The sequence below is a fragment of the Podarcis filfolensis genome, assembly GCF_964270895.1.
Source record: "Podarcis filfolensis genome assembly, chromosome: 7".
Lineage (NCBI taxonomy): Eukaryota > Metazoa > Chordata > Lepidosauria > Squamata > Lacertidae > Podarcis > Podarcis filfolensis.
Window position 1 is genome coordinate 32,173,632 of NC_139603.1, and position 22,724 is coordinate 32,196,355.

Sequence of the window (22,724 nt, forward strand, 5' to 3'; positions counted from 1 at the left end):
GAAAGTTTCTGAACCCTTTTAAAAAGCATTCCCATAAATAGCACATTACAGTACTAAAGCCTGGATGTTACTAAAGCATGGACAACTGCCCAGATCATTCCATTGTTGGAGGGTATAAAGCAAGTGTACCAAGTCGGAAAAATCTTGGTACAAGCTCAGCATAACAACATGAATTTAGAGACAGTAGAAATACTGGAAGTATTTTAACCATTCAGCTCTTTCACATGAGTTTAAAACAATAATCCTGAAATGAAAATCAATTGCGTATTCAATATTTCAAGAAGTATTTACTATAACTATTTTTATGTTGCCTTTCAAGAATAATTCCTAGTTTGGGACAAATACATTCAGCATCTAGATTCTTTTGTATTCACTTAGCTTTTTGTTGGGCCTGACTTATTAATAAACAAGAGATAGGGATGTGCTCCCAGAAACAAACCTGGATCTTATGTGCACATGGAGCGTATCTTCAGATTAGTAGGCAAAATCGATAATTGTATACAGTAATGTAATCAGGGGTTTCACTGAAAAGAAACTTTCTATATAAAATAGTTTAGTTTTTGTTTTTCTTGAAAAGAAGAAACCAAGGCAACTGGTAGAGGCATGAAAATAGAACAGATGGGCCAATTCGCTGATCGGTTTAGCAAATCCGGTGTGTTGATGGTCTTTACCCATTATAGAATGACAGCACAGCATTTTGGAACTGATGTGTAATGCAAGTTCCACTCACTATTCAATTGTAGTTGGTCAGCTTTCCTGTTAAGACTAAAAAACAATATGTTCTATGCAACATTGAAATTAAACAACTGGTCCGTTTCCCCACTCCAATATAGCTACTCAAAATTAACATTACACCATGAAACACATTTTTATTTACTGTGCTTAGAAGATGTTGTCAGCAGCCTTCGATGATAATTACGGTATGTTACACTTACATCCCATTTTTCCTCCAAAGATCTCAATATTGTGTACATGGTTCTCCTCCCTGTTTGAGGCAGATGCATGGAATGGAATGGAATGGAATGGAATTTTGAATCCAGATTATGATCCAGAGCCAGTGTGGTGTAGTGGTTAAGAGCGATAGACTCGTAATCTGGGGAACCGGGTTCGTGTCTCCGCTCCTCCACATGCAGCTGCTGGGTGACCTTGGGCTAGTCACACTTCTCTGAAGTCTCTCAGCCTTACTCACCTCACAGAGTGTTTGTTGTGGGGGAGGAAGGGAAAGGAGAATGTTAGCCGCTTTGAGACTCCTTTGGGTAGTGATAAAGCGGGATATCAAATCCAAACTCTTCTACTTGCGATGGCAGAAATATTTTCAAACTGTTATGGTAAGAAGCCCTTCAAAGAAGGATAGCCTCTTGAACAGACCAGGACTTAATATATATATATATATATATATATATATATATATATATATATATATATATATATTAGGAAGCTAATGAAAAAGCAGGGAATGAGTGGGAAAACTGAGATAAAAGAACACAGTGTTTTTAATTATCTTAATGGGCATCATTTTTCACTCTGTGGGCTCACCAGTTTGCCTTCCAGCTCTGAAATCTTTGTGATTACATGGAAGAACTGGGTCACTTGGCTGAGGTGCGGGTTTATTGTTCTAGGTCAGGCTGCTGGTTGACTTTTAAGTGTTTGTGTGTGTCTTCCTATTGGATGAGCAAGGGAAAGCAAAAGCAGACTTCAAAGCCAGGTCTAAGAGAAGCAGCATTGTTAAATATATGTTGATTTATAAATGTAGCTCACCACAAAGATCATAGCGTAACCTTCAGAAAAATGATCACTCTTTAAATGGAGAGAGCAAATGCAAAACATTTTTTCTTGCTTTATGACATTTTACGTTCAAAATGTAACTGTCTTTCCATGTGTGCCCTGTGAAACCTGAAAATTTAGAAGTTTATCTGCAGAGGATAGTGACCAACTAGGCAATTGGAAGTAGTATTGTCCAGTCTTCTGTATTTTTAACAGCTGCATAGCAGCAGGAATGCGAAAGCTGATTTCTGTTCCCAGTCTTCCTATAATCAAAATAGTCTTGCTGTAAGGGAAGAACCATAGTGCTTGAGGGGCAAAGGAGGGGATGTGTTCTTCAAAATGAAAATGAAAAGAAATTATTCATGAAAACTGTAGACCATTGCTGTCATGGAAGGGATAGTCTCACACTTCAGAAGCACTAAATCAGGAGTGTAGAATCAGCACCTACAACTGCAAAGCTCTGGATTGCAGATGGGAATATGAATTTAATGACGCAATGATTTAATGATTCAAATGACCATTGGTCATGCTGCCTGGGATGGATAGAAGTTGGTAGCTGAATAACATCTGAAGGGCCACAGGTCCTACTTCCCTCCTACGTTGTTATGCAAAATCTTTCGCAAGTATTTCCCATGCTGCCTAGGCATGAGGGAGAGGGAGATTTGCATAATTGCTAACAGCATCCGTAAATGCTGTTAATAATTATTTATAATAGAAGCAATACTTGTTGCAGTTCTTGAGGTAGGGAAGAAAAGGATTGTAGCCTTAGCAGGAACCTCCTGAAACATTATGAAAATCAGAATTAGAAAATCAGCTGGCTAGTAGTGATGGATGTACAAGACAAAATTTAAAGTGTCATCCAGGCAGAAAAATGAGGATGTGCGTCCATTTAAAAAACTGTTAAATCTGGAGTACAGTAACTTGAAAAGAATTTACTAAGATTTTCAATTTCGATTAACATTATGGCATTGTGAGCTCTTTGTACGTATCCTTTTCTTACTTTGCTCTAGATAACATTAAAAAGAAGCCCAACAGTGTGTTAAGAAATACTTTCATCCCTGTCCTTCAAATTTGCAAGAAGGGGAGGGGGAAGTAACCCTCTGCTCATTAGAGGCTCTTAATATTTTTTTTGCAGCCTAGTTAAAATAGTCTGATATCTCTAAGAGAGGGGGTCTTTTATTCTGCATGAAAGCAATACTGTCCTTAATGCTCTTGCATGACAATAAAAGTATTGAAGCATGCAGGCGCTAGACTGCCATTAATTGTACATATTTTAGAATAGCATTGAACCTTTACATAATGCACCTGGAGAAATAGTTTGATTTTTGCGTAAAGGTATACCAGTGTCATTTTTAATGGCCTTTGCTTTATTTCTGTCGACAGCTTCCTTGCCACACTGCTGTTTGGCATATGCACATGTTCATGCAGAGATCAGTGAAATGACAGCTTCATATGTGTCTTTGGAATATGGGCCCATTCAGATGTGGTCCTGAATAAAAGCACACCAAAAACACATAACCATTATACATCAAATTGCTTGTTCCTTTTGTCTCTCTTCCCTAGTTATAATTGCTGGCAGTCTAGCGCAACAGACTGCTTGAGCATATTAGATAAAAAAGGTTAAGAGCTGATAATTGTATGGTTTGCCTTTTGGAAACTTCTACTTTCACATTTTTTTATTTTTTAAAAAATGTTATTTTATGTATTCACAATCCCATTTTTCAGAGCTCAGAGCTCCTGAGTTAAAGTTTTCAATCTCAGAAGTATTTCTTAATTAGATTTATATTATATGCTGCCTTATCAAGAAGCATTGTGGTTCTCTTCCCAGCCCTATTTTACCCTCACAGCAATCATGTGAGGATATGAGATATGGTAACTGGCTCAAGGTCACCCAGTGAACTTTGTGTCAAAGGGAATTTAAACTTTGGTGTGATGCCACTGGAGTCCAACAACGATCAAGATTTTTAAGATGAAGGCTGCAGAATTTCCAGCTTAAGGAGTTAGGGCTCAAAATCTGCATTGGATGGTGGTTTTGTCTTGATTAGAACCCTTGCACATAAAAATGTCACTGCTGCAGCTTTTTCTGGCAGGAAGAAAAGTAGTTGGAGAAACTTCTCTTGTTAAATTCATCTTTGTCAGGCTGTTGTTAAAGGTTAGGAGCCGCAGTGGGGGTGATGTGGAAGTAGGGGTAAGTGGGAACCCTATCTTTGAACCATGTTATAATCATGGGGAAAATCTGGGCTACAGAACCAGTGGTATTCCAGTTTTTAGAACAGGAGTGGGAAACCAGTGGCACACGACATGTTCTTGGACTACAATTCCCATCATCCACAAACAGCATGGCCAATGGTCAGCAATGATGGGAAGCTGATCTCCACCCCCACTTTAGAATATCCTCCTTTCACCAATGCCACTTCCACCTGCTATGGCAGAGTAATGAACACCGGGGCCTCATGCAATCTGGTCCCAAAAGCAGGGCACAGTGACCCAACACAAATGATCATATGCACAAGCCCCAGCTTGACTGTTACCCCTCTATCTGTTGACAAGGTGTGATGAGTGAATATAATCGTTGCTGGGAATATGCAGTGTTGTTGCACTGACATGCCACAAAGCTGGCATTGTACTTGTGCAGTGAAGGGAGAATATCTTGCATAATGTACCAAGGCACATGATTCTACCAAAGCCAATCCCGTACAGGAAAGTTGTTTAAATTGTACACTTTGAAAGTTGAAAGGATTTGAGTGAGAATGTAGCTTGTAGGGTGAGGCAAAAGGGTTGTTTACAGATGTGCGAGACCCTGCCTAACTTCTAGCTGACTCGCCATCTGTGATCGCCAGGCATCTTTGACAGAGTTTTCACAACAGTTGAAGTGTTGCTGTTCAGAAGGTGTGGTGCACATTCCCTTCTCCCTACTAAGCATAATGAGAGAAAGAAGCACATAGCCTGCCCTCCTCTTGAATAGGTTTTTGGCAGTTATAGTAGGTAAATTTAGTGCCTGGGTTTCAGTCATCTAGGGGGCAGAGTGGAATATTCAGAACTCTATACGGTATGTCCTAAACACATGACCAGGCATGCTCATTTGAAACAAAAGAACTTTGGCATTACACAAAAGGACTTTTCTTTTTTAACAGAATATTAAGCATATCAGAACACCTGAAGCATTTTTCAGATGGAAAAGATGTTATTTAAACTGTGGTTGGGATTTTGTTCTGTTGAGCCTAAGGAACACCTTGCTTCTCTGATCTGGGAGGAATAACAAACTGTGTTATGATAGATGGGATGTAAGCTGGGATAGACTTTCTTGGTGAGAGACAATGTCAGCTTTGCTTTCTGCCTGGGGTAGGTACCACTGCCCTCTCTATGTTATTGGACTCAAACTCCAATGATCACCAGCCAACATTTGGAGAGCCACAATTTCCCCATCACTGCTTAAGTGGTCACTAACTTGGAAGTTGGTTACTACTACAAATCAGGCAATGGGGGCTTCAGCATTCCATATGGTTTATCATTTTGCTTTAGAATAATTATCTATGAAACATGCAAGTGTTTCATAGGCAGGCTAGAGGCAGTATCATTCTGAATACTAGTTGGTGAAAACTGCTGGAGGAAAAAATGCTCTTGTGTTTAGACCCTGCTCGCTGGTTCCCCACAGGCATCTGATCAACCACTGAGAGAACAGGAAGCTGAATTAGATGATCCATTTGCCTCCTCTTCTTATGTTCTGGTCTGGACCACCTTGACTGATCCACCTCTTTTGTAATCTGTGCAGCTGCTGTCCATGAATGGACACTCGACTGTGACCACTGGTGGTAAGAGGAACAGCAGTGGGGGAGAAGAATTAACAACACCCTGCGGTTCCTGGTAGTTCCAACTGGCTTATTATACCACCTGCTGATGGATATGTCTGAGTAGAGGTGTTGCTGCACTCTGGGACTAGGACACCAGTATTTCCCATAGATCTATACTCTCTGTGTGGCTGTTCTTCCCAAATGGATACTGGACTGTTGCCAGTGCAAGAGGAATGGGAACGGGAGAGAGGAATCACTCAGTCTTGCATTTGCTTTTGATACTTACCTAGGAGGCTGGTTCTAGAGAACAGCATTTGGGAATTATGTCTTGGCCCCTGGTAGTTATCCTGTGTGGTGCCACGAGGCACTATTTTGTCCTCAATGCTACTTAACAGCCACATGAAACCATTGGGAGTGGTCATTATGAGATTTGAAGCAAAGTGTCATCAATATGCTGATGATGTTCAGCTCTATTTTTCTGTAACATCTGGGCCAAGAGGCCTGGATCCAGGACTGCAACTGATTTATGCAGGGTTGCACTTCTGCCGAAGGAACAGGCACATAGTTTGGAGTGCTCCTATTTCCATTGTTGTCACTGAAGGTCAAGTGACTTCAGTGGCTAGAAGTGTCTGTTGTTGTTTCTGGAGAACTGATCTATTGTAATGTACTTTATTTGTGGTTGCCCTTAAGATTGGTCTGAAAGCTGCAGCTAGCGCAGAATATGACAGCTGTGTTGCTCAGTGGGCGTTTCTACCGTATGCATATAACCCATATACTTAAAGAACTGCAGTGGCTGCTAGTTTGTTACTGAGACCAGTTTAAGGTTCTTTTATCAGTTACAAAGACCAAATAGTTCACCAGGTTATCTAAGAAAATGCCTTCTCCTGTATATACCTGCTCTAGCACTCAGATCTGCAGAGGCGGCTTGGTGTTCATTGTATGATAGTACAGAAAAGATCCTTCTCTGGGGCAGTGTCTACCCTATGGCGTGACCTCCCTGTTGAAGATGAGGCAGGCACCAACTGTTACGGGCTTCTTGCAGGCCTTAAAAACTTACCTATTTGCTTAGGCATTCCCAGGCCGTTCATCCCACTTTTTAGCGTAACTGATGTCAATATTTTACTGATAAATTTTTCCATATATGTTTTAGGATTCTGAGGGTGAAAGGCTCTATAGAAAAAGTTTTATAGTGCAAAATATTCCTATAGACAATTATAATTTGGTGTAGTGAATGCATGGAAGACTAGGCTAAGCATTTCCAGTTTCAAAACAGTTTCGAAACACAAATCAGTGCAGTATCTCACCACATTAAAAAAAGCCAAACAGAACATTACACACAATATCCAAAATGGACATAACCTAAATGCACAAAATCATGGTGTTTTGACAGTGGGGAGATGGTTGTTGGCTGTGTCTGCTCTGTTTAAAAGGCCTCAAACTAACCTCTCTTACATAATTGTTATCTAATTGGAGCCAGCTGAATTGTTGCTCCCTCCCCTCCCCCCCCAAGACGTTATTATCAGAACATGATACTTCAGGATGATTGCTCCCTAAGTACAATGGGCAAATTATTTTCAGTCCTTACTTTGCATATCCTCCCCTCCCCCCCAAAAAAATGTGGTAGCAGAGGCCTGAGTGTTCACAAGCCTCCTTTTAGTCTTTGGATGATCAAACAGGGCTACAGCTTATGTTGGGTTGGGATAAGAGAGGCTTTCTTGTATCTTGGCTTGGAGAGGCTGCAAATCAATAGAAAGTAACACAGGCCAGCTGAGTTCTGCACTTTACCAAAGGAACACTTTGGAAGAGCTAGCATGTCTACATCTGAAATGTTATCATCCTGATATCGTTCCACAAACATGCACCCCTCTGACATGGATTCCAGCCTTCCAGAGGTACGCCTGAGTACAAAGGAGCTTCTTCCAGAAAGTGAGAGAGCTTTATTGGTTATTATATTTGCTTTAAACAAGGTGTACTGCATCATCCCACAGTTCACCAGAACAGGTCTAGTTGAGGTTGGATCAATAAAGTAACAAACCCAGCATGACAAGTAGTTCCCCCTATAGGAACCATGACTTAAAGAGGCCTGGCTGGTTTCCCTTCATTGGCCCGTTTTTTAAAATGACACATGCAAGCATTTCAGGTTTTGCCTTTCACTGAATGTGCAATAAAAGGCAAGTATCCAAATGGAGAGGGATGACATTTTCTAGCTGTGGAAAGCAGTACCTGTGAGAAAATATGTTTCTCTATTACTCATAACTGAAGGATTGGACTTGGATCTTAAAATTAGCCCACACCGGAGGTAGTGATTATCTGTATCACAGTGCTTTATACTGAACTCCCACAGAATGGTGCTTATCCAACTGAAGTGTATTGTATGATTTATTCATTTATATTTAGGGGGGGGATTTAATGAGTTTTCTAGGTTTTTAGCTGTTATTTTTTATTTTATATGGATATCATTGGGACCCACTCTATGTTTGTTATTTGTTTTAAACTTCGTAATGTTGTGTTTTAGATTCTTGTGACCCATCCTAGGACCTTAGGGCTAATGAATCAAGTTAATAATACTAAACATATATTTTAAGACTGTGGTATCATCTTTTGCCTAGTACTGAATTTGTAAACAACTGAAAAGATTGCTTAATCGTTGATATCAGGCCATCTTTTGAGATCCCAGCTTAACTTGGATTTTGTGTTTTTGTTTTCTTCTGTGGGAGGAGAAAAATAAAGTAACAATAAACCAAAGCTATCTTCCTTTTCCTTTAAGGCTCATCCTCTGTTAAGAGAACAGAACCAATTCTGACCCCTCCCCGCACCATGTTCACTATATAAAAGAATGTAAGTTTCCCCACCCCTCCTCTCTCTTCTTCCCCGACCCCATGCTGAATACAAAACTAATGTCTCATATCAAATGTAACTGGTTGTAAAATACTTTACAACCTGAAAAGGAGACAATGCATGTACTTTCGTAAACCAAGAAAATCTTTAATAATTTTTTTAAAGAACCAATTCACCTTTGGCAGCAACCTAGCACACTGAACAGAAATCTTGATTTTCCTTAAAATGCCATTTATTGGCAAATCCTGCGAGAGGGAGGCAAGGAGTCTCCCACCCATCCCGATCCTTATGGAAGTAATAACTGGACTGTAAATTGGAATTAAAATAAGGCTGCGACGGTGAGTAGGCATACTTGAAAGCAAACAACATCTTAAAAAAAAAATCAGCAGGGTTGACTGCAGAGAAAAATGTGTTCCGGATGGGAACGTTGATGTGAAATATACACTTTAAGTTTCTCTTTCAAAAAGGAAACGGGGGTTAAAGCGGCGCCGCCGCCCCCCACTCACTTTCCAGCTCTGGCTTCCCTAACAGTTTTCCGAGTTGCGTCACTAGATCCAGCCCCCTTTTCCACAGGTGACACGGGGCTGGAGGGAGGGAAAAAGGGCTTTACGTCGCGCACAAAGGCAGCCTCCCAGAAGCGCTCTGGGCCGGCGCCGTTAGCAGCAGCAGCAGCAGCGACGCCGTTTCGCCGAAGGCGCCTGAGGACCCCCGCCCTCAGCTTCTTCAGAAAGGAAGCCCCGCCCCTCGGCTCCCTACGCCGCCACGCAGCTCAGCTGACTGAGGAGGACGTTCTGCGGCGGCGGCGACTGCCGCACAACCATCGCCGTTGCTGGCAGCGTCCGCAGCGCAATAAGTAACAGCGCCTGGTGCTGCCAACTCTTTCTCTCTCTCCCGCCCCCCCGCCCCCCCCCGCCCCCAAGCTCTCGCGCGCCCCGCGTCAACATCGCCGCGCGCAGCTTCCCGAGCTCGAGGCCAGCCGCTGCACGCACGCGCCGGCTCGTCATCGGCTCCGTCTGTTTCCAACCCCCCTGCTCGCCTTCGCGCGAGCTCAGTCGGGTCCCTCAGCCGAAGAAGCGGAGCCTCTCTTCGCCGCCTCTTCCTTCTTCCCTGGGTCTCACTCCGGTTTGGGGCTTCCTCTTCCCGTTTTATATTATACTACACCTCCTTCAAGCCTCCTCTCCGTTCACTTGGGACAGCGGACGAGGAGGAGGCCGGCATGTCCGGGCAACAGCAGCAGCAACTCCCGGCGACGGCTCCTCAAGCCCCGGGCAACCCTACTCCCTCACCGGCCTCGGCCGCCCTCCTGCTCCACCCGCCGCCGCCTCCCCCGCCGCCGCCGGCCACCTCGGCCCCGCCGCCGCCCCCTCCTCCGCCCGCTATCGCCGCCGCCGCCACCACAACAGCCGCCACCGCCTCAGCTGGGCCCATGCCTGCCGGGAGCGGCGGCGGCAGCAGCAGCAGCGCCCCGGCGCCCTTCCCTCACGGCGGCGACCCGGCCCTGAACGAGCAGGAGAAGGAGCTCAAGCGGCGCCTCAAGCGGCTCTACCCGGCCGTGGACGAGCAGGAGACGCCGCTGCCGCGCTCCTGGAGCCCGAAGGACAAATTCAGCTACATCGGCCTCTCGCAGAACAACCTGCGCGTCCACTACAAAGGTGAGAGGGACGGAGGGAGGGCGAGGCCGAGGCCGCCGCCATCCCCAGGCCCCCTCCGCCTCTTCCTCCGAAAGGCAGGCTGAGAAACTCCCAGGGAAGCTCTGAACGTCTCCCCCGAAACCGTCGGGAGGCTTCGGTTGTTGCCTTTCTCCGCCGAGGTCGGTGGACCCCGAGCCTAGACTTCCTTCCCGCACCCCGCTTTCCGAAGACGGCACACCAGTTGGGCCAGTACATATTCCCCTCCCGTGACTGGAGCAGAATAGTCCTTTCTCTTCTTCCCCAACCCTCAGTCCCCCCCAAAAAAACATTATTTTTCTTTCCATCCCAGGCAGACAATGCTGACGCCAGTCCTGCAAGCTCCCCAACTCGCCCACAGATAGATCTGGTGGCACCTGCTCTCCCCCCTCCCCAGTTAACTCCTTCCTTGATCCTTTCTGTTTTTCTTTCTCTACGCTCCCCTCTCCCAATACCACCTCTTTGAGCAATCAGGCCTGTTCCGGAAGCTAGGCCTCGGATTACCTTTTAGTCAAACCTTCACTCCTATGATCTTAGGGTGGGGTGTATATATGTGAGTAAAGAAAGACATTTGGGACTTTAATTTGAGGTCATGGCTCTTCTACCCCACCCCCCAAATCTCACATATCCTTTCCTTAGTGGGGGAACAGAAGCATCTTGAGAAGGAACCATCATGGGGGAGGGGGAAATGTAGAAAAATAGAACAACAGGAAATAGCTCTCATTGGGTCTTCCGAAGAATTTAGACAGCCAAGTGGAGACAATCTGGCTTTATCCCTCCCTCCTTGCTTGTCTCTCTCCACTGGTCTCAAATATGTAAGGGACACTCGAAGGATCCTTTGCTTTCTGGTTTGGGGGAAGAGGATAAACAAACTCAGCCGATCAGTTCTCTTGTTGAATAACAGCTTGGGGTCAGGGGAGGAGAAAAGCAAGTCAGTCACTGTGACGTGTCCAATTAAAAATAACCAGTTATGGCAAGAAATGTGTGTTTGTTTAGCAAAAGTGCAAAGGTCAATACAGGTTGGAAGAACAAATGTAAAACTAATGAGCATGGAAAAGTGAGGAAAATAGGTTAGAAAAACATTGTTCGTTTCCAGGAATTCAAAATGTTTATCACATTACAAGTAGCCCCAAAATTCCCCCCCCCCTTATGTTCACAAGCAACAGTGGGGTGTATTACTTTATCAAATAAAAGAAAGTGAATTTTCTGCTAGGGTGGGGGTTTCTTGTAACAGATTGTTTTTTTTCTGCAGCTTCTGGAAATGGCATACAAAACCAGATACGATTTTAAATAGAGGAGGTGGCTGGTTAATGTGAATCTAGAAAAAAATATACCGATTGTATATGAAGCTGTTTATAGAGTTGGCAATGAAAAGCAGGTTCTTGTAAGATTATAAGATGAGTATAGAAGGGCAGTAGGAAGCCTTCAGTGTAGTTAGACTTGGAAGAGTATAAAATGTTAAAATTGAAGTAAAATTACTGATGAACACAAAGGAATCTAAACCCAGAATCTAAATTTTCCCAAGCCCTCTGCTTAGGATGAGTGTCGTTCTGCTTTGTTTTTTTGTGTTTGTGTGTGTGTGTTTGTTCATGCATGCATGCACTGTGTTGTGTGGAAACACTGTATATAAGAAAGTTGCAGGCATTACTTTGAACTTCCTGTTAGGTTCATGTGTGTAATGCTTTCAGCTTCTTTTTTGCTTGCTAAGGTATGGTTATTATGTAGTGGCCTACACTTTGGGGATTAATTTGTGGTTGTCTCAACTATCACTTTTGTTGTTGCTTTGTGTTACCTTGTGTGGTACTTTCTTAGTATAGAATACTTATGTCTTATGGCTTGACTTAATGTAAAACTATATTTAGTGGCGTCTTTTTTCTTGTGCTGCAATGCTCAGAAATAATATTGCACTGCACAGCATTGCTCAGAAATAGTAGCATATTTCTCTTTCTTCAGAGCTTACAGTGAGCTGTGACCACAACTGTGGAGAAAAAGGGACAGCTTCATAACTTACTATTCATAGACCACTTTGTAATTACTGTTACTGAAAAATACCTTCAGTTTACTGAGAATATGGAGGGAAGGTCTTTGAAGCTTTGACTAGCTGGGCAGGTAGGCATCGCTGAAAACCAAGGGCCTGTATCTGATAAGACTTGATTTGCTTGGACCTAAATAAGAAAATGGTGAAATGCTTTTCTTTTTCCATTATGTGGGATTGTGATATTTCTAGTTAGAAAAGCAGTTTCTTCATGCAAGCAGCAGCCCCACTGTCATTTAGAATATTTAGAAAAATAACTTGCACAGTGACTCAAGTGTTAGAATAATAGAGAATATCTATTAGGAGAAAATGGTATTTGAGTTTTGCATATAATGAAATTTCTGAAAAGTTCAGTGCTTAATCAGTTATTGCTTTGGCGGTTAGTCATATCAACTTAAGGACAAATTTTCTAAAAGTAAACTATTATAACAGCATTCTTTGCTAAACTCTAGCTAGGATCATATAACAGTATGAAATTGGTCAGTGGGTGAGACCTCTATTGCCAGGTTTTCATGTAGAATATGGCTGGGATGGATAGTAGTGCAAGAATTTATGAATCTGTTCCTGTGCAGCTATGTAATGTACAGTAGTGAGGAAGTTTGCTCATCTTTCAAGAAGTTACAGTTAGAATTGCACGAGTTCTATATTTCATGGTGCCTACATTAATTTTCAGATCATTTAAGTGTAAATCCTGTTTGTTAAATCCTATCCATCTCAGCATTGACTCTTAATGAACTGATAATATAGTTAGCTTTGGGACATTCATAAATGAAATGAAAACACTACTTAAAAATTGCATTCTACTTTATATAGTGTAGATATTGTAAATAAAATACATATATGGAAACAGGTGCAGGGGGACAAGTTTCTTCTGCACCCTGAATAACATAAATAATGCATTTTAATACATGAATTACTAGGCCCTGAACTGAATGCTGATTGTTTTGCTGTAACTCGTGTGGGCTGCCTGCTCTGTTTTTGTTTTCTAAGTACCCACATGCTATGTGCTTAAACATTTGGTGTTTTATTTTTCTTTTAGTTTGTTCTACACCTAATCTACTCCAAAGGGGTGGGGGGGCGAAGCTTTGTAAGTGTCACATGACTCAACAAATTAGCACTGTTCACAACCCTACTCATAATAAATGGAGGAGAGGGTCTTCCTAGTGTGACACAAGAATTGACCAATCAGTGCTGTGTAATCTACCTTTAGCTCCAAACTAGAATAACAAGTTTGCTCTAAGAACAAGGTACATGTGTTTAAGTACAGTGATTACCATTCATAGTGGGCTTGCACAACCTATACCTGTCTGCTTGTACCCTCAAGTTGCAATCCTGTGCCTACTTACCTAAGAGTAAGTACCATGGAATTTTGCAGGAGTTACTACTTCTGAGTAAACATCCATAGGATTGTTTGTTTTTTAAGTTGTAAATCCAGTAATATGTTTGTGTTAACATTTTCTAAGTTTGCTGAGACACAGCTGAATAACATATACAAAAATGCATCTTTGTTGGATGACATGCTGAAATATTATTTGATTGATCAAATAATATATTAAAATAAGTATTTTATTTAACCCTTTCTTCACAGTAAATAAGGAACTCTGGAGAAACTAGATAATTCATTGTTGATAAGATAATGATTTATATCTGTTGAACTACTAATTTAAAAATATTTGATGTTCAATGCTGATGGAATATTTTTATATAGCAGATGTCAAAGCGAAAGATGATACAAAACTTAGTGGCAGTAGTCTTCTATGTTTTGCTTCGGACAAAGTTCCAGTTCACTCACTGATACGTTACTCCAGTGCAAAGGAAGAAGAGTTGCAATCAGATATCAAAATAAGGAAAACATTTTCAGTGGGGCAAGGGTTGCCTATGTGGTGCCCTCTAGATGTTGCTGCAATTTCTAATCCCTGATCTGGGACTGATGGAAGTTGTAGTCCAACAACATCTGAATGACACCATGGTAGCAGTATTCTTAAGAGGGTTTCTTCTCCATTCTTCAGAGAGTAGCTGGAGGTGGGGAGACAGAAAAAGGTCCTTAATCTTAGGGTCATGGGTTCGAGCCCCAAGTTGGGCTAAAAGATTCCTGCATTGCAGGGGGTTGGACTAGATAACCTTTGTGTTCCCTTCTAGCTCTACAGTTCTATGATTCTACCCAGTGCTTTTTTTCTGGGGGTACGTAGGGGTACGCACACCCTTAAACATTTTGTGAATCTTAAGTTTGGCCTCATTGAGGGGCAGTATTTCAATATGAGTAGAAAAATGAGAATACCCCTAAACATTTTTTTAAGAAAAACACTGATTCTACCAGAGCTTTTCATAATACGCTGACAGCTGATGCTTAGGTTCAACTTTGAAAGTATATGCAGATGTGGGAGTAACCCCAAATTTTTAAGATTCTGTATTTCTGAATGATACGTAGGTATCAAAGTAACTCCTATGTCTGCAAATACATTCAGTGATCCGTCTTGATACTGGTCTGGGAAATACAACAATTCGCTTTTCTCGGTGGCAGATGCAAATGCCTGTTTTTCTGCCAAGGCTACTTAAAACTCATATTCTCTAATTTGACAAGTCCTCGATGCAGAAACCAAGTGTCACAATATCAATACACTAGGAGTGCAATCGTGTGCACAGCTGGGATGATTAAATCCTGTTGAAGTCAGTGGGATTTAAGCAGCATATGTGCACAATTGCAGCTCAGATTATTAAAAACCATGTTGCATAATGCAGATATGTGGTTAAGCAAAATGTATGATCAAACATGATGAAATTTGGACTAGAGATTGTCTGATGTGAGGCTACATATCAAGTGGGACCAGACTTGGAGCAATGGAACTCTGTAAATAAACCTTCAAAACTTACCAACCTGCACATTTTACTAGCCTGCTAAAAGGCTAGTAAATGGCTAGTAAACTAGCCTGCTAAGAGGCTAGTAAATGGACCAGTCATTTGTCGGTTTTGCAGTAGATTTAGTATTGATTCCTAGGCAGGTGCCAATAGGATGTCTGGAAATAGTTAAGTGAATGTTTCATTTCCTAACTGTTTCATTTACAATCACACTTCTTTTATTATATGAAATAGTAAATGTGTATTTTAATATATTTTTCAGGCCATGGAAAAACTCCAAAAGATGCTGCTTCTGTTCGAGCTACTCATCCCATACCTGCAGCTTGTGGAATATACTATTTTGAAGTTAAAATTGTCAGCAAAGGAAGAGATGGGTAAGGTTTGAGTGCACCTTTGTTTCAGAAACAATTTAATTTATACAATACATCTATTTCTGCTAAAACAATAATTTAGTCTTCATGTTGAAAAATGTCCAGATTCTACTTTCTGTTCAGATCTGGTAAAAGTAGTAGATATTTAATCAAGCTCTCTCCACATGTTTAAAATTTAATCCTAGTAATTGATTTAAAGTTGCAGACCCAAGTTTCCACGAATAGTCTAGAGAAATCAAATTCTCGATTCACTTTTGGCATGAAAGTTTACAATTGAATTTTAAGCAGACAATTCATTTCCATTGATAAGTATTTACTGTAACAGTCTGATGGAGTCCAGAATTGCCTGAGTTGTATTCTTTGCTGGCCTTTATGAACATAGGAACAGCACCTGGGCACTCCTTAGAGTGTTAGTAAGCAGAGTATAGTATTCTTCGGGTTTCCTTTCACTGTGATAATATTTTAGTGAATTTAGATGTTGCCACTCATTTTAAATAGTTTACTGCAGTATAGAATGTGAAAATTCTGATCTCTCTGATTGGAATTGATATGTCTTACTCTACAATCCTGCTTATCTAGCATGCAGAAAGTTCATATCTAGGACACAAATTGATCATGGCTTTCACAGATTGTTTTGGTGGCATCTTTTTCTGGGGCACTGATGTTGAAAAGTCTCAATTGCTGCCTGATTTAAAGAACCAGTCTTAGAAATATTATAACTGGAGTGCAGAACTGAAGTTGATAATTCCAGCATGGGCAACAATGAGTTTCAATTAGTAATTGCCTTTGGGAGAATCTCAAAGAAGTAATCTCGGAATAAGACTTATTCTGACTAAAAGGCTCTCTATGCCGATAAAGCCATTCATACCACAATGTTTTAACACCTTAATGTTTTGCATTGTTAGAGTCAAATCTTGCATCTGTGGTGGAGGCTATAATATGAAGTAGCTGTTTTAGATGAATTTGGAAGACCTAAGGTGAAGTAGGGACGCGGGTGGCGCTGTGGGTTAAACCACAGAGCCTAGGACTTGCCGATCGGAAGGTTGGCGGTTCGAATCCCCGCGACAGGGTGAGCTCCCATTGCTCGGTCCCTGCTCCTGCCAACCTAGCAGTTCAAAAGCACCTCAAAGTGCAAGTAGATAAATAGGTACCGCTCCAGCAGGAAGGTAAACGGTGTTTCCGTGCGCTGCTCTGGTTCGCCAGAAGCGGCTTAGTCATGCTGGCCACATGACCCGGAAGCTGTACACTGGCTCCCTCGGCCAATGAAGCGAGATGAGCGCCACATCCCCAGAGTCGGTCAGGACTGGACCTAATGGTCAGGGGTCCCTTTACCTTTACCTTTAAGTTGAAGTATGGGTCTGGTGACTATGGTCGATTCCAGATCTTCCTATCTGCAAAATGTGAACAGATAGGATCTGTTGCAATGTGGTTACGATAGTGGTTGAGGGTGTGACAATAGGTTTGGATTGTAAAGTGCTGTATGGATAACACAATAAGCACCTACGTATACCGTATTTTTCGTCCTATAGGACGCACTTTTTCCCCTCCAAAAATGAAGGGGAAATGTGTGTGCGTTGTCTGGGGCGAATGCAGGCTTTCGCTGAAGCCTGGAGAGCGAAAGGGGTCGGTGCGCACCGACCCCTCTCGCTCTCCAGGCTTCAGGAAGCTATCCGCAAGCCTGGGGAGCCCACGGGAGTTCCCACAGGGCTCCCTAGGCTTGCGGGATAGCAGCCTGCTGCTCGAAGCCCAGGGAGCGCAGCACTGCACACCCTGGGCTTCGGGCAGCTTTCGGCAAGCCTTGGGAGCCCCGCGGGACTCCCAGGGCTTGCACACAGCAGCCTGCAGCCCCAAACCCGGGGAGCGCAGCGGAGCGCGCCCCGGGCTTCTGGCTGCTATCCGCAAGCCTGGGGAGACTGGTGCGACTTTCCGTGGGGCTCCCTAGGCTTGCGGATAGCAGCCTGTTCTGGGGGCTGGGGTCGGGGGAAGCTCGGGCTTCCCCCGCCCCAGCCCCACGCCTGGGGGGGAAATATTTTTTTTTCCTTTATTCCCCCCCCCCAAAAAAAACCTAGGTGCGTCCTATGGGCCGGTGCGCCCTATGGGGCGAAAAATACGGTAATTCACAGCTTTTGTAGATATGGGCCAGTGCTAGAATAGCTGAAAGTCAGTACAGTCATACCTCGTGTTGCGTCCGCTTCATGTTGCGTCTTTTCACGTTATTTCCCGCGGCAACCTGGAAGTACTGGAATGGGTTACTTCCGGGCTTTGCTGCATGCACAGAAGTGCTAAATCATTCTTCGTGCATGCGCAGAAGCGCCAAATTGCAGGCGCAGCACTTCAAGTTGCATTTCACATTATGGGCGGGCCTCCGGGACGGATCCCGTCCGTAAATCAGTTCCCGAACAACGCAAACCTGGAAGTAAGTGTTACAGTTTGCAAACGTTTTTCAGAAGCCGAATGTCCGATGCAGTTTCCGCTTGAGTGCAGGAAGCTCCTGCAGCCAATTGGAAGTCGTGCTTTAGTTTTTTGAACGGTTTCGGGAGTCAAACAGACTCCTGGAACGGATTAAGTTCAAGAACCAAGGTACCATTGTATATCAAAGTAGCATTAAGAGGCTGAATTATGGATATATTTTGAAGAGTAGAATTATTACTGAAATGAATTTCATGTTCCTATAGTTTATTGCATTTATCTGAAGAAAATTGATTAATCAGACATGAATTGCCGTAGTGATTGTATCTAGAGGTATACTTGATCAGCTATTGGAGCTTGATGTGTCTCATTCATGCCAGTTTTTATGTAGCTAACAGTATGTGGATCATAGACTGTGGGTTAGGATCTGGGAAGAACTACACTCACAAAGGTTCCTGATGTTTTCTACAGCTTGGTAGAAATCGTAATAGGTTTGCCTAAAATGCCTTGTAATTGTGTAATCCTGCATGTTTACTCAGAAGTAAAACCCACTGAATTCAGTCTGGCTTACTCACAAGAAAGTAGGTGTAGGATTTTGACCTCATTAGTTTAATTTTTACTCCTTTTTATTGTCTCCTATTCATTGCATTTCACAATGTCCCTATACTTCCAAGAGGTATTACATAACTTGTTTTCTTCATGCTGGAATATGTTCCCTTGTTAGGAAGAAGCTCCTTTACTCTTTCTCTTCTTCCTTAGCTTATTTTCTCTTAAGCTATAGCCTTACCAGCTAACAGTCCATGTTTGATGATGACACTTTATCTTAGAAATGCTGACATGCTGCATTTTATTTGTGTATTGATCTTGCTGAGACATTAGGCAAGCTCTTTGAGGAAAATGCAGAAAACCCTGTTTAGCTAACAGGGTAGTGGGGAATCAGAGCTTGATGGATAGGGATGTTGGGGACCCCTAATCAGCTTTTCTTCTCCTGAAAGTATCAGTTTCTGTTGTGGATATTGAAAAAATAAAGTAACAGGTGGCTTTGTGCAATTTTTTCTTAGTGTTGGTTTGAGTCCCACTGGGTCTAAAAAAAAGTTACAAAAAGGAATAAGCTTTCCATTTCCCCTTCCTGTTTATAGTATAGCCTACTACTTTGGCCAGTCCAAAGACCATTTTGGCCAATCCATGCCCATCTACCAAATCACCTGCTATTGGGTTACAAAAGCAGTGTAACCAAAATGCAAGTTTTTTCTCAATATTGTTCTTTTCACATGCATAGAAACATCCTGCATTTGCATTGGCCCAAGTTTACAGAAGCCAGTCCAGATTGCTTAGACCACAAATCTAACTTCACACCTCTCAATGAAATGTGTATCTAGTACCTGTCAAAAGAGCATGTGTGATATATTGTGCTATATGAGAAACTGAAACTGCCAATCCATACCTCTTTAATTCAATAGTAGCGAATAGATTTTCTTGCAATGTTGCTGTTTTGAAGTGGTCATTTGAAATTCAAAAAGGATAAACTTTTTTTTTCAATATTACAGTTATATGGGGATTGGGCTCTCTGCTCAAGGTGTGAATATGAACAGACTACCAGGTATGATAAGAAATCATTGTTTTGTTTTAAAACATTGTTTTATTCCTGTGAGATGCTGATCAGAACATCTTTTTTAGATACTAATCCAGATAACCTGTAAAAACCTTGAAAACCTGTTGCTAGCATTTTGTAAGTTGCGCCCGCACATGTGAGTGTGGGGTTTGTAAAAATGCTCTCCAAGCAAGAAAAATACTCCAGCTGACAAACCCTTCACTTAATAAAGTTATCCAAACCTGATCCCACCCTCAAATAGTTTCTTAGATTTCCCTCCATAAGCAGTGATGGGAAGGTTTATCTTTCTCCTCGCCCCAAGTTCCATTTCAAAACAGTTTTTATTTTCCTCCTCCTATCCACATTCCAGTACAATTCTATATATGTCTACTTAGGGGTAAAGTCCATTAAGCTTAAATGAGCTTACTGAAGGTGGTGCTGGCTGAAAGGCACTTTCCCCCTCCTCCCAATCTAGTATCCTGACACTTCATGGTTTCATCCTCTATCTCTGCATCACCAATTCTTCCCCAGGCTTTAAAACATATTCTCTCCTCCAGCCTCACAAGTATGCTACCAAACACTCAGAAGTCTCATCTCTATGCTTCTTTGTATTGCTTGTTCTATGATAAGAGGCCTTTGGATTTAGCAGCTTGCTGCTGCAGCTCTAATGCTACTTTGTAGTTCTTCTAATACAGCAAAGCATTTATACTCTAAAATTTCATAAATATGCTGAAGTACAGTTTTATGTTCCAAGTCACATACCCATATATTTCATGTTCTTAAAGTAGTAAAGTAAGTTTTAGCTTGATAAGAAGATAAATATTGCATTATATCTGAATTTCCTTCCAGCATTCCAATACTCTTCTCCTGTGCTTGCCCCCCAGCCCTGAGGTTAAACTGTGTTTCCAGTTTATGCATAGCCTTATGCTTATTTTAGGCATATGCCTATGGCTTAACCTTTTTGAATTCAGTTGTGTTTATTTTCAGATGCACCATCTGATGTGCTACAAAGCTAAATGCTACATGTTTTGTTTTAAGGTTGGGATAAACATTCATATGGGTACCATGGAGATGATGGACATTCATTTTGTTCCTCTGGAACTGGACAACCCTACGGTCCAACATTTACAACTGGTGATGTCATCGGCTGCTGTGTAAACCTTATCAACAATACCTGTTTCTACACAAAGAATGGACATAGTTTGGGTATGAAGAAGAGTCACTGATAATTAAATGTATATCAAAATACCTAATGAAATGGTGATAGCACTCTTTCCAAATCTAAGATGTTAAATATTACTTTGTTGTTGGAGCTCAGCACAGAAAGAAAACGTTAAAGAAAGTTCAAATACTGTTTCCTCAGTTCTAGGAGGACACTTGTCAGGGCTCTTGTCCGTAGCTCTTTGAGGTTTCAAAAGAGCTCCAATTTTGCAAAAGTTAATATACAAAATTGCTCTCTTCAAAACTGGAAAAAAATCAAATTTAAAATAAACATTCCGCCTAGAGGCAACTTACCGTATGACTTTCTATATCTCAATAATTTGGATCATATTTTCTTTCTATTCTGTTGCTCCCCAAGCCAAAATTCATTTTGCACAGTTCTTACGGTTGTTATCAGCAAAACATAGAACAAAATTAATGAAAACTGTAAAAATATTGGTAATCTGGTACAGTCATACCTTGTGTTGTGTTAGGTTCATGTTGCGCCTTTCTGGCTTGCTAATGCGGCTAATCCAGAAGTGTATACTTCTGGGTTTTCCTGCATGTGCATGCGCAAAAGCATTCTGTGCGCTTTGCACATGTGCAGAAGTGCTCTATCGCGCTCTGCGCAGAAGTGCTACTCTAGTTGCGGACTTTGCAGGGTGCAAACGGCACCCCGGAACGGATCATGTTCGCAACTAGAGGTACCACTGTAATAGCTTTGCAGTTGTTTGGATCTAGGCTTCACTTCTGCTGTGGCAGAAGTTAGAGAGGTAACTTTTGCCAGTTTGCCTTTCCCCTTGCAGCACTGTGCTCCTTCAGGAAGTCTGCTCCAGAGGGTTGGAATACTCTGTGGAGCAGTGTGGGAGTTTATGCTGGAGGCTGATGGGGAAATTGGCAAAAGTCAATGTGTTTCCCCTGAGTCAAAAGCATTTTGTGGGTAGAAGAATCCCTTCTGCTCGTGGAGGTGAAATCTTTCTCTAACCCATGGGCTGGTTATTTTAAAGTAAAAAACAAATTCTCAAATAAGCTACATACTGTCGCCATCTCCCTAAAACAGATGCTAAAAGTTAACACGTTAGTTCATTCCTTGGCAATACAGGTTTCTTAACACGTTTTCCTGTAAACTGTGTAAACTATGGTTTACCTGGTAAAACAGGAGTTGATAACCCCCTTGCCAACTCTGCATCCCTGTTTTTATTGCCTTTTTATGTTGCATTATCATAGGTACACAAAATACTCTGCCTGCTTCTTAACAGCATAAGAGTACACCTAAGTAAATTCTAAAAAATGAGAATAACTAACCAGTAATATTTCCTGTCCTCTTGAGATCTAAGCTGCTCAACTTAAATTATATGAGCACTGAGTATGTTGTATGATTAAAATACATTTTTCTACGTGACTGTGGCAGCACAAATCTTAATTTATGTCTCTTGATTACAGGTATTGCTTTCACGGATTTGCCGGTAAGATAAACATACTAAAAAATTCAAAAGCATTCCTATGTAAAATACACATTTTCCTACTTGTATAATATGTGTTTTTCCTTTTTTTTGTATTTTAAAATGACAACCATGGTAGCAAAACAACAATTTGCAAATGGAACAAATGTTTCTCATTTTTATTGGAGGTTTTTATGAAACTTCCAATTTTCACAAGAATATTGGCAAAATGCTATAAACATTGCCTTCCATTTGGTGTGTTAGTACCTTGTGTTAGCATTTATGACTTTTGATGCTTCAGCAAATATTTAGATTACATAGTAGGAGTCACAAGTATGGGGATATAAGTTAGTAGTAGAGCTCATCCTTTGCATGCAAAAGGTCCCTGATATAATCTCTGGCAGCAGCAGAAGAAGAAGAGGAGGAGGAGAAGTTTGGATTTGATATCCCGCTTTATCACTACCCGAAGGAGTCTCAAAGTGGTTAACATTCTCCTTTTCCTTCCTCCCCCACAACAAACACTCTGTGAGGTGAGTGGGGCTGAGAGACTTCAAAGAAGTGTGACTGGCCCAAGGTCACCCAGCAGCTGCATGTGGAGGAGCGGAGACGCGAACCCAGTTCCCCAGATTACGAATCTACCGCTCTTAACCACTACACCACACTGGCTCTGGAAAGACATCTGTTGAAACCCTAGAGCGAGCAGTGGTTCTCAAACTTTTTCTCTAGGCCACACTTTCAGAATAAAAATTTGCTCATGCTA

At 41.9% G+C, this 22,724-nt stretch overlaps 1 protein-coding gene and 1 long non-coding RNA gene across 3 annotated transcripts in view; one reads left to right on the top strand and one right to left on the bottom strand.

Moving 5' to 3' along the window:
* Nucleotides 1-8,958: 8,958 nt before the first annotated feature.
* LOC310767218 lies at nt 8,959-9,698 on the bottom strand. The gene is made up of 2 exons (XR_014550757.1): nt 9,606-9,698; nt 8,959-9,477 (listed from the first exon to the last, which is right to left on the bottom strand). It is a non-coding gene; the product is annotated as an uncharacterized lncRNA (long non-coding RNA).
* Nucleotides 9,471-22,724, top strand: part of RANBP9 (RAN binding protein 9) — a 28,578-nt gene continuing 15,324 nt past the window's right edge. For both annotated transcript variants that reach the window (XM_083623864.1, XM_083623865.1), the window contains exons 1-5: nt 9,471-10,045; nt 15,214-15,325; nt 19,279-19,331; nt 20,361-20,528; nt 21,966-21,988. In XM_083623864.1, the coding sequence (XP_083479990.1) occupies nt 9,610-10,045; nt 15,214-15,325; nt 19,279-19,331; nt 20,361-20,528; nt 21,966-21,988 (792 nt within the window). In that variant the 5' untranslated portion in view covers nt 9,471-9,609. The remainder of the gene's footprint in view (nt 10,046-15,213; nt 15,326-19,278; nt 19,332-20,360; nt 20,529-21,965; nt 21,989-22,724) is intronic.